At 40.5% G+C, this 12,260-nt stretch overlaps 1 protein-coding gene across 1 annotated transcript in view; it reads left to right on the forward strand.

Moving 5' to 3' along the window:
* Positions 1-9,748: 9,748 nt before the first annotated feature.
* The window catches only part of TCHHL1 (trichohyalin like 1), a 3,920-nt gene continuing 1,408 nt past the window's right edge, over positions 9,749-12,260 (forward strand). Inside the window, exons 1-3 of the mRNA XM_042782321.1 lie at positions 9,749-9,898; positions 10,933-11,837; positions 11,916-12,260. The exon at positions 11,916-12,260 is cut by the window's right edge and continues 1,408 nt beyond it. Coding sequence (XP_042638255.1) covers positions 9,761-9,898; positions 10,933-11,837; positions 11,916-12,260 — 1,388 coding nt within the window. The 5' untranslated portion in view covers positions 9,749-9,760. The remainder of the gene's footprint in view (positions 9,899-10,932; positions 11,838-11,915) is intronic.

Below are 12,260 nucleotides of genomic sequence, written 5' to 3' on the forward strand. Positions count from 1 at the left end.
AGAATAATGAAGAAAAAAATGGGAAAAATGCAAAAAGAAAAACAAGGAACAGGATTAACATGAGAAAAAAACAAAGAAAAAATAAAAAGAAAAAATTTGCAACCATGAATAGGGAAAAGAAAAAGTGCTAAAAACTAGGACCTGAAAGGGGAAGAATAAAGAATAATAGTAAAAAGGACAAATGTATTAATAATAATAATAGTTTTAAAACAGACAAAAACAAGCAAACTAAAAACCAGAAAAAAGGAAGAGAGAAAAGAAAAAGAAAAAAAATGGGGGAGTATAAGGCAGGGCACCCAGCGTCTGCCTGAGCACACAGAATGGGATGGAGTTCCTGCAGGCCCAGAACGTGGGTGGGGGTGGGGGATGGCCGCACCTGGAGCCTTGAGCTTTGAAAGGAACTATACAGAAGTGGGTTAGGCACCAACTAGTGGAAAAACCTAAACGAGAAAACTGAGTGTGGAGACAGTCGGAGCAGTGGGCTGTCAGCTACTCTGACAGGACCAATAACTTGAATATTTCCAAGTGGTGTTGGGACCTGAGAATTAACATAAAGATCAGCCCTGGTCACGAAGGGCTACAGGGATGACTGTGCTGGTGAGCTATGAGTAGGAAAAGAAACAGCAAGGAGGGAGACAACCTGAGCTGTGGACTTTCAGCTGTCCGGAGGTGCAGCCATTTTGATTATTTACACGTGGTGGCCATTTTGGATACTTAAAGTGACCAAGGGCACAGCCATTTTGAAGGTTTATAAGTGGTGGCCATTTTGGATATTTAAAGTGACCAAAGGGTGCAGTCATTTGGACTGTTTACAAGCAGTAGCCATTTTGAATATTTAAAGCGACAAAGGGTGCAGCCGTTTTGAATGTTTACAAGCAGTGGCCATTTTGGATATTTAAAGTGACCAAGCGTTCAGCCATTTTGAATGTTTACAAGTGGTGGCCATTTTGGATTTTAAAGTGACAGCATTCTCATCCAGATTCGAGAGATCTAAGAATAGGCTCCATTTGCCAAGGACAGCAGGGACATATGGGAGGCAGACAATGGGAAAGGAGACAGGTGGTGAATGTTTAAGTGCTGCCAACTAGCAAATAGAGGAGCACAGCACAATACCCTGCTTATGTAGATAACATACAAACAAAACAAAGAAAATGAAAATCGTGGGCAAGTCACTCCAACATAACAATCAGCAATAAATACGAACACAAAAATGTCACAATGCCTCAGAAACAACAGAGCACTATACACTCCACACAAAGAAGCAAAATAAAGCAGGAGAAACAAGAGACCAGGATACAAACCCCAAACACATCCCTGAGGAAGATGCAGCATTGGAACTCCCTGATAAGGAATTCAAAATAATTATATTTAGATACCTTCAACAAATTGAGAGACAGATCAAGGAAAAGAAGAGGAAAGGAATACACAGAGTCACTGTACCAAAAAGAACTGATCAACATTACACAGCAACAGAAAGAAAACTAAAATCTTCACAACTAGACCAAAAAAGCAGCATCACAATAAATGGAGAAAAGATTGAAGCTGTTGAGGATTTCATTTTACTTAGATCCACAATCAATACTCATGGAAGCAGCAGTCAAGAAATCAAATGACATACTGCACTGGGCAAATCTGCTGCAAAAGACCTCTTTAAAGACTAAGGTGTGCCTGACCCAAGCTGTGGAATTCTCAGTAGCCTCATATGCATTTGAGAGCTGGACAATGGATAAGGAAGACTGCAGAAGAATTGATAATTTGAATTGTGGTATTGGTGAAGAATACTGAACCTACTATGGACTTCCAGAAGAATGAACAATCTGTCTTGGAACAAGTGCAGCCAAAATCTCATTAGAAGTGAGAATGGGCAGACTTCATCTCTCCTACCTTGGTCATGTTGTCAGGAGGGATTTGTCCCTGGAGAAGGACATTATGCTTGGTAAAGTAGAGGGTCAGCAAAAAAGGGAAAGACTCTCAACAAGATGGACTGACACAGTGGCTGCAATGATGGGCTCAAGCATGGCAAAGATTGTGAGAATGGCACAGGACCAGGCAGTGTTTCATTCTGTTGTCCATAGTGTTGCTATGAATTGGAGCTGACTCAACAGCAACACAACAATGCTTAAGCTCATTTTTGTAGCCTCTGTGGCAATCCGTCTCACTGAGGGTCTTCCTATGCATAAGAATGCATTTGAGGCCATTATTGACATTACTGATATTCTATCATATTAGGAGCTCTGGTGGTACAGTGGTTAAAGCATGCAGCTGCTAACCAAAAGGTCAGTGGTTCAAACCCAACAACCATCCTGTGGGAGAAAGATGAGGCAGTCTGCTTCTGTAAAGATTTATATAGCTTTGGAAACTCTATGGGGGCAGTTCTAGGTAGTATAAATATCTGAAGTTCTGTTCAATAGCACTGTTCTAGAATATTTTTCTCAATTTTTATTATTATTATATTTAATATTTAATTTCTGAAATTATTTTTAATCTAAAAACATCCTTTGTTCACTGATACCTACTTTTAGAACACCCTGGCCTGTTTCATATAATTTCCTAGAATATGTTAGAATTTTTAACTTCTCTTTTGTTTTTTGAATTTTATCTATTTCCTCTGGGCTCAGTTTTTCTGTTTATCTTATTCTTTCTCTTTTATGTTGCTGATTTATCCACAGCCTAAGTATTCTAAAGTACACATTTATGTTAATAAAAATGTCTAGATTTCTCTTAATTTGTATGAATAGGTCTTATTCACACTAAGTTGCTTCTGTCAGTGGGAAATTTTGGGCAGGGTAAGAGAGAAGCATGTCAATTTTCAAAAAATGGCTGTCAGGCCGCAGATTCACTAAATACTATAATGGAGAGAGTTTTTTTGAAGCACCAACAGTTGTACTAGAAGCCTTAGTTTTCAGAATCTATTAGTCAACACTGATAGAGCACTTATCTATAGTCCTGGTACTCGTCTAGTTTCTGAAACTAAAGTAGGAAACTAGACACTAACTGTCCTGTCCTGAAGGAGCTTGTATTTAGCATTTCTAGGAAGTTTGTTCAATTTCTTTAGAGAAGAGGGTTTGGGTTCTCTAGTGCTGCTATAACAGAAATACCACAAGTGGATGGTTTTAACAAACAGGGATTTATTTTCTTAACAGTTTAGGAGGCTAGAAGTCAGAGTTCAAAGTGCCAGCTCTAGGGACTGGGTGCAGACCCCTCCACCTTGGGCTTCAGCTTTGCCTCCTGTTCCTGGCTCACTAGAACTGAAGGCTTTTTCTGACTCACAAAGCTGCTGGCCGCTGAGGCTGAAGAACCCAAGATCAACAGGTAAAATGGCACAGTCCGAAGATTAACAGACAACACAGAAGACCACTAGTTCAAGTCCAGGAACAACCTCAAGACTGGCAGGCAACAGGGCAGGATCCAGATGTGCCACAAGCTAGAGACCTTTCAAAAGCTTCTGCTTATATGCTGGAAGCAGGTCATACCCGAGGCAGCTAATTAGCTGCTCACAGCAGATTCCACCATGGAGGTGATTACAATCTCATCATGGGGAATAACTACATCCAGCTACCCAGCTTCTCAAAACCACAACCCAGCCAAGCTGACACACAACCTTAACTACTACAAAGAGTATTTGGAGTTTTGCTAGGAGGGGTTAAGTAGTAAATGTCCACTTGCCTACGTTCTGTGCTCTAAAGTGGAGGAGGGAGATGGAAATGACTATTGAGATAGAAGTTCTTTACATAATCCTTGAATTCCTTCCTAAGTTTAAAGTCCCACTTCTCACACCACCTCTGTCATATCTGCTGATTCTGAGCCCAGAGCTCTTCCAAGCCACATTTTCTCCTACCTCATCCACCACACCCTCACAGCAGCACATTCTTAGCTGTGCCTTTCCCTTTGTTTCAGTCATGAACATTCTACCAGCCTTTTCCATCTTCCATAAATTTATTGAAATCTTACACTCGGTTTGATTTTCCTGAGTTGTGTTCATAATTGTAGCTTATTATTTTTTTATCCCTATACTTTTATTTTAGGAGCTCTGGTAATGTAGTGCCTAAGGCACTTGACTGCTAACCAGAAGGCTGGCGGTTCAAACCCACCAGGCACTCCTCGGAAGGAAGGTTGGGCAATCTACTTCCATAGTGATAACTGCCTCGGAAACCAAAGAAGGGGTCACTATGAGTCAGGCCCAACTCAATGGCACATAACAACAACAACATACTTTTATTTTAGGGGATCCCAGGAGGAACACTAAGAATATACTTTGGCTCAGTCCATCATCTTGTACAAAAACTCCTATTACTTTTATGATAAGTAAAAAGATGATTAAAATATAAACCTAAGCTGAAGGTCTTTTTTGCTTACCAAATTTTACAGTATTATAGAGAATTATTAAAAATTGTTTTATTGCATTTTCCTCAAGTAGACACATGCCCTGGAGAGAACAATCATGGGAGAAGGAAGGGCTGCTTATGCACAGGGAGACAGCTCAGGGGGCAGAAGAGCATGAAGGGATGGACACTGGGAAGAGGTAACTATGGGGAGGAAGTGGGAGGGGAGCTGTTGCATTGTGGTAAACTGTGGTCAATGACATGAGACAAAGTATATGTGAACTGCTGAATGGAAGTGAATTTGCTCTGTAAATCTTCACCCAAATCACAATAAATAAATAAAAATTGTTTTATGGGTCATTCTTTTCCAATGTAGCTATCATTTGGCTTTTAATTAAAGTCTTTATTCAGAACTTCAGTTGTGACCTTTAAAGAGTAAAAGGCTCTTAAACTCAGTTCTGTATCCATCCACTTCATTTTGCCAGTCTCTCTTCCTTTCTCTACCATCTCCATACAACACTGCAGCAGAGGAGGAGACTATTCCAGAGGGTTAGTTAGAGGGATCTTTTAAGAAGGAAAAGGAAGGACAATCAGCCTTTCTTCCTTAATAATTGTAGAATTGTTTGTGGTTTATTGTACAGAAGCCTCTATACATTTTTGAAACATTAGATAGAAAGCTACCTCCTTTCTCCTTCTACCTGTAAAAAGGCTAGGGAACCAGACCTTACGTTGTTCAGAGAGTTGAGGCAAGATCCAATTTTGATTTTCTAAATAGAACCTATAACCTAAACCTAGACTAGAATTGAAAGAGTCTTGTGCCTTTCATTGTAAGTCACTCCAGCCTCACTTCTTCCCGGGGCAGGACTCTTCCTATAACCTAGTCAGTGAAAACAATCCAGCTTTTATTTGAACAGTTCCAATGCTAGAGAGGGAGCTCTGGTGGCGTAGTGCCTAAGGCACTTGACTCCTAACCAGAAGGCTGCAGGTTCAAACTGTTAGGCCAAAGCAAATCCAAGCCACCAACATTTCAGTTAGCAGCTTCCTCTGGGTGTCAGGCCCTGATGAGACAGCCTGATAAGACAACCAAAATGACAGAACCCACCCAGACTAGAAAGTCCCATGCAGTGGCAAACTTCCTCTTGTGAAGCCCCCTCATGCTAATTAAGTACAGATCCATGCTAACAGCTAATTGGACCCCACCGTTTCCTTAGTGTCCCCACTTAGGTCCTCCACAAGACTATAAACCCTACCCTCCCCAGCCAGGCAGTGCAACTTCTTGGGCCCCTCTCAGGGACACATGAACCTTGCCCGGGCCCCTCTCGGGGACCTGTAAACCTCCCCCGGAAACTCAGAATAAAAACTTCTCTTTAACCTCACTTTTGTGCGTCCTCTTCTCCTTACTGTGGCCTTACACAAACCCATAGCCACTCCTCGGAAGAAAGATTGGACAATCTACTTCCGTAGTGACACTGCCTCAGCAACCCAAGGAGGGGTCACTATGAGTCGGGTTCGACTCAATGGCACATAACAACAACAGTGCTAGAGATCTCATTACCTTAGGAGTAGACCACACTATTTATTGTCAGACAGCTCTACTCCTTAAAAAGTTCTTAACAGGAACTAAAGTCTGCTTTTTAGAAAGTTCCAACCACCAATTCTAGCTCTGCTCTCTGGCATTACTCAGAATAAGGAGCTTGAAATAATTGAAAAACCATAGGCTCAGAGACATACATTCTTGAGACATTTCAATTCTGAATCTTGGCCCTGCTATTTACTAGCCACATGACCATAGGCAAATTTCTTAACAGCCAAGAGCCTCAACTTCCTTATCTGTTAAGACGATAATAATAAGTTCCTAAAACAGCTGTGAGAATTAAGTAAGCTTGCTGCTGTAAAGCTCCTGACATGTCACAAGTGTTCACTAAACACTACTTCTTTTCTCTTCCCCACCTCACTCTTCTTCCTCATAATAATCCTTCAAATATTTGAATAAAGCTATTATGCTTCCCCCTAGGTCTTTCTCCTTCCAGCCTTGAACATACCCATAATTCTTCAACCATTTCTCATAAGACTGCTCCATGAGCAGTAGGGCAGGGGTAGATTTAACCTCAAACACTACAGTGCCTGGCCCAGTATGTGAAAGATAGTTGATGCTCAAGGAATTTTGCCTGATCAGAATTAAAATGACCTTCATATGTCAATATGATTCCCAGGAGGAATCTTCTCCCTTTTTGAGACAATGATGAAAAATTGTTTACAAGTGGAAATGATTGATGTGGGTCCTTCCCCCACAACATTCAGTTATTGTACTTGCCTTGATTATCAGGAAGCACAGAGTAAGATTTTTGCAAAAAAGCAATGCCTGGTTTTTCTCATATAATTGCCTCCCTCCCCACCATTTCATTACCTAAGACTTTGTCTTCTACATTTGCTTTCATGAATCTTGTTATCTAAGAGCTCTGGAGGCATAGTGCCTAAGGCATTTGACCAGTAAGCAGAAGGCTGGCAGTTCAAACCTACCAGCTACTCCTCGGATGGAAGATCGGGCAATCTACTTCCATAGAGATACTGCCTTGGAAACCCAAGGAGGGGTCGCTATGAGTCAGAAACGACTCGATGGCAGTGGTTTTTGTTGTTGTTGTTTGTTTGTTTCGTTTTTGTTTTTCTGTTATCTACTTCTCATATCACTGTAAAAGCAGGTAAGTTTTTTTTTTTTCTTAATAATTACATTTAAAAATATCTAAAGCAGTAATCAATTTTAATTCTTCTGTAAATTCAATATTCTCTACCAAGAGGAACTCAAATTCAAGAGCTAATCAAAACATTTGCCAGTTTAAATGTTGCCTTATATGTACATTTACCAAAAGGAAAAAAAAAAAAAAGCAGCTGTTGAGGCTGCTTATGCACAGCCAAACACTTTGGGAATTTGTTTTCTAAGTGTAGAAGTTTAGGAGCTGTAGTTTTCAAGGGATATCCCAATCAATTGGCCTAGTTTATTGCAGCCATCCAAGGTGCAACAATTACAGAGAAAGAAGAGTCAGGAACTAGAGGAGAAAATCAAAAGTATGTCTGGTTGTCTCCATGAATAACTGCCTCCTTTGATATGAGACCAGAAGAACGGGATGGTGCCAAACTACCAGAACATTTTGATCTAATATTCTGTAAAAGAATTCTGATCAAAAGGGAGAAAATGTAGAACAGAATTTGTAATTCTTGTACAATACAGACTTTCTGGAGCCATGGCTACTGGATGAACCTCTAAAACTACTGTCCTGTGATAATTTTTAAACCTGAGACTAAAAATATCCCCTGAAGTCTTCTTAAAACCAAACACTAGTTTAGTTTACCTAGGAAAGAATGTCTCCCCTGATCATTATGCTCTTTTAAGGAATTATCTGTGTGAGATGCAATTGACAATGGCAATGAAGAAAGGTTGGATGGAAAGCTTAGAGGGAGGTGAGTTTAAGATGATGGTGGTGGAATGATTTGGGAAAGGATAACAAGGAATGGTAGCACAACTTGAAGAATGTAACCAATGTCACTGATTTGTACATGGAGAAATGGTTGAAATGGTGTCTATTTGATTGTGTATATTTCACCAAAATTAAAAGATTTTATATATATTTGCCAGTGTAGCATCTCAGGCTCACTCCTACCTTTTCTGAGCTTGATTGTTTCCATGACTCCTTTTTCCTTTTATGGAGAGAACACAGTAACATAGATGCTTATTTATGAGATCCTGAGACTATAAAAGTGCCTTTAAAAAGCAGATAGAAATCACATTTTAAAAATAGCACATCTTAGGTAAGCAAGGTTCTGCACACCCTGAAAGAGAATTTTCTCTCATTTTGCCTCGGGACAAGGAGAGCAGAATATTGGGACACCTGAATCAACTGGTACCTCCACTTTTGTCACATGGTTAAATGGACCTTCTATTCTTAAACACATGATTGGCACTCATATCACAGGGCTGGGTCAAGTACAGTCCATCCTAAGGGTAGAGAGAGGAATCAGATGACTATGATTTGTCAAATAGAAATGTAATTGTTTCCTTAGGTTAAAAAAAAAAAAAAAAGTCAGCACCACCCTAAAAATCCCTGAAAACTATACCTTACAAAAGTTACATGAGACAACATCTCTCCCTTCTCTATCCCCTGCATGAATCTGAAACCAAGACTTAACTGAAGGCCCTAAAGAAGGAAATCAACATAAGACAACCTGACAGCAGAGAAGGAGGGGAGACTGGGCTTGGTGGTGATTAATCAGATCATTAGCCCTGGGGGGTGTCTCCTTCCTAACATATGCAATTAGGGACCCAATAAAAGATTTCAGAGCCTGCTGTCTACACCCAGCCCAGTGCCCCACATCCCACTTGCTCCACTCCTAAACAAGGTGAGTCTCATCCACTCTCTGAGCACTCTTACATGATCTCAACTACTGCTTTGCTTTTATTATATGTGAGACTGGGGAAGGATTTGGGGGAAATATACTATTGTCTATGTCTACCCTTCTTAATGATACTAAATTGGGAACTCCAGCCACCCAGGTGCATTTCTTGCTTATGGAACTTTTTTGGACATTTCCTTTTAAAAAATATATAAATCATTTGGATGACACAGACATAAACACTATTTAATAAGACATGGCACTTAGTTTATACTGAAATGAAAATGGAGAGTCACTTAAATGATAGGTAAAGACTGAGAGGTCAGAACTCTATTTGTTTTATCAGTAAGCTCATTGAGCCATACTTTCTCGGTAAAAACATGTTGCTTCTGCCTGCATACATAGGGTTGATTTTTGTGGGATTATTTTGCTTTCTTCTAGAAGCTTTACTAACTTTAAAAGTTGTACTTTCGTAGCATAGTGGCTAAGGCACTTAACTGCTAACCAGAAGACTGGCGGTTCAAACCCACCAGCCACTCCTCGGAAAGAAGATGGGGCAATCTACTTCTGTAGTGATACTGCCTCGGAAACCCAAGGAAGGGTCACTATGAGTCGGGTCCAACTCGATGGCACACAACAACAACAACAAGAAGCATAGCAAGATGGGCTGAGCCAAGTGGGAGAACAGAAGGAATGATTAGCCCCATCTTTTGGCTTCATGTGTGCATTTCAGTATTCTTGAGTTCTTCTGTCACCCTTCTTTCCAATAAAACTTTCTCTAAACACATGAGCTTCATTGTTTTTCAAGAGGTGAGTCTAAGTGTCTCTTCTAATACCTACTTGTACTAGATCTGATCTCTCTGCTATGTCTGATGGAAGATTAAATCTGGAGCTATGACACAATATTTTAAGATACTAAATAGAGCAGGTTATGTGAGTGGAGCTAGGAAAGGGACAGAAAGATGAATCTTGGTATTTCCTCCCTGAAGGATGTATACTGGAAATTTTGATTTTGTTTGTTCTTTCTTACAGTTTCTCCTGAGTTTCGAAATATGCCTCAGCTCCTGAGAAGTGTCCTCTGTGTGATTGAGATGTTCTACAAATATGCCAGGGAAGACGGTGACAGGATGATGTTGACTGGCAGAGAGCTGAAACGGCTCTTCCAGGATGAGTTTGGGGACATCCTTCAGGTAAGGTGCCCATGGAGCTGTGCAAATCCTCCCCTACTTGCCTTTTCTCCATAGTTCAAGTAAGATGAGCATAAGTGAGCTCTGTCCATTTTATACTTAGCACTCACTGACTTTTGAACAACTGTTTTCAGTCTCAGTTTATTACTCTGGACAACTGTTTAGTCAATCTCATAGAGAAAATGAGGTTTTCCTCAGTGGCACTCCAGCAAAGTAGGCCTTAGAGGAGCCATGAGCCATTATGCCTCTAAATGCAATTTATAAGTGGTATAAATGCTCTTTTGTAGCCAAAGCTCGCGCTCTATATTAATTTCTTAGGACTACTGTAACAAATTACAACTGGATGGCTTCTATATATATCTCACAGTTCTAGAGACTAGAAGTCTGAAATTAAGGTATCAGCACGGCAATGCTTCCTTTAAAAGCTTTAGGGAAGAATCCTTCTTTGCCTCTTCCTAACTTCTGGCAGTTGATGATAATCCTTGACATTCCTTTGCTTGTACCTGCATCGCTCCAATTTCTGTTTCTGTCTTCACATGATCATCTTGCCTCTGTATGTGTCTGTGTGTTTCAAAGCCTTTTTATAACAACATCAGTCAGTAGATTTAGAACCCATCTAAATCTAGTTTGATTTCAACTTAAATAATTACGTCTGCAAGGACCCCATTCCCAAATAAAATAATATTCTGAGGTTCCAGGTGGACATGAAAGTGTGGGAGGAAAATATTCAATTGAATACACCATCTGATGAAAATTAGCATTCAGAACCAATAAACTCTTAACATTGGCAGTTCAAACCCAACAGCCACTCCTTGGAAGCAAGACTGGGCAATCTACTTTTGTAGTGATACCACTTCAAGAACCCATGGAGGGATCTCTGTGAGTTGGGTCAGACTCAATGGCACATAACAACAACAACAATATTATAGGAAATTTCAACAGCTGCTGAGGAATAAGGTCAAGAAAAGGATTCTTAGGAGAGATTCTTTACTTTACCACATATGAATAATCTGATTTCTCAATGTGTTTTCATGCAGCCACACATCATTCAAGCTGTGGAGAAAAACGTGAACCTTCTGGATATCAGCAGTGATGATGCCATCAGTTTTGATGATTTTGTGCTTGCAATCTGCAACTTGATGAACTACTGTTATCTTGACATACAATCATCATTAAATTCAGAACCAAGACAGGTATCTAAATCAGAGAAGGAAAAGGCAGATGATGTGGATCCTCAGGCAAGCAGTAGACATGGTCAATGGACAGAGGAAACTCCACCTACACAAGACAAAGTGGTGCTTCCTTCAGGAATGGCACCATCATCTCAACTCAACCCTGAAGAAAGGGAACCAGTTGAACACAATAGGATGGATCCACAGGAAGTCTCCAAGACTCATAACCTGCCAGGAGAAGAATTTGAGCACAATGACTCAAAGAACCAACACCTGGAAGAAGATGAACAGATCCAAGAAGTAGCCCAGGATATACAAACAGCAGGAGATAATGGGGTCCAACATGAGACAAACAAGGCAATAAGAACATCAGAACAGATCAGCAGTCCCACAAAGAGGAAGGGACAGGATAAGGAAATTCCCAGGGAGGGAGATAAACTAGCCTGGGAGGAAAGTGGCACCAAAGCGAGAAGCCAGTTGGGAGAACAAGAGCAGAACATGGGAACCCAGAGTTCTCCAGCAGAAGAAACAGCAGAGAGACCATCTGAAGATAATAAATTTGCAACAGAAAAGAATGTTAAGGAAAATTCTAAAACACAAAAACCATCCCCACAAGCAGAAAATGAGTCCAGTTCAGATCATGCTGACCTGCCAGAGGACGCTGCCGAGGGTAAACCATCTCAGACACAGAAATCAACTGATCCTGAGGATGATGGTAGAACATCTGAGACTCGAGAACTTGGAAAAGATATTGACAGGAAACGATATGAGTCAGAGAAATCAACTGAGTCTACAATTGATGATAGAGAATCTGAGATCCAAGAAGTAGGAAAATGTGGTGCTGATAGGACACTATCAGAGACAAGGAATTCAGCTGAGCCCAATGATGATGGTAGAACACCTGAGACTCAAGAACCACAAGCACAAGAAAAAGAACAAGAACAAAAAGCCCAAGGTGATAGCAGAAATATTTCAGAAACACATGATGTTATAACTGAAAGGAAACTGGGGAGAAGCTCTGAGACCCATGAACCAGCAGAGCAGAAAGAAAATGAGAGAAAAACTCAGACATCAGCCCTGGAAGTCCAGACACAGAACAGGAAATATCACGAACTCCAGGAACCATCAAAAGAAAGGGATGCTGCAAAAGAGTCTGAGACACAAGATCTAAGCTCAGAAGGAACAGATCAGAG

The sequence above is a fragment of the Orycteropus afer genome, unplaced genomic scaffold, assembly GCF_000298275.1.
Source record: "Orycteropus afer afer isolate SDZICR_OR568_19922 unplaced genomic scaffold, OryAfe1.0 scaffold00290, whole genome shotgun sequence".
NCBI classification, from domain to species: domain Eukaryota; kingdom Metazoa; phylum Chordata; class Mammalia; order Tubulidentata; family Orycteropodidae; genus Orycteropus; species Orycteropus afer.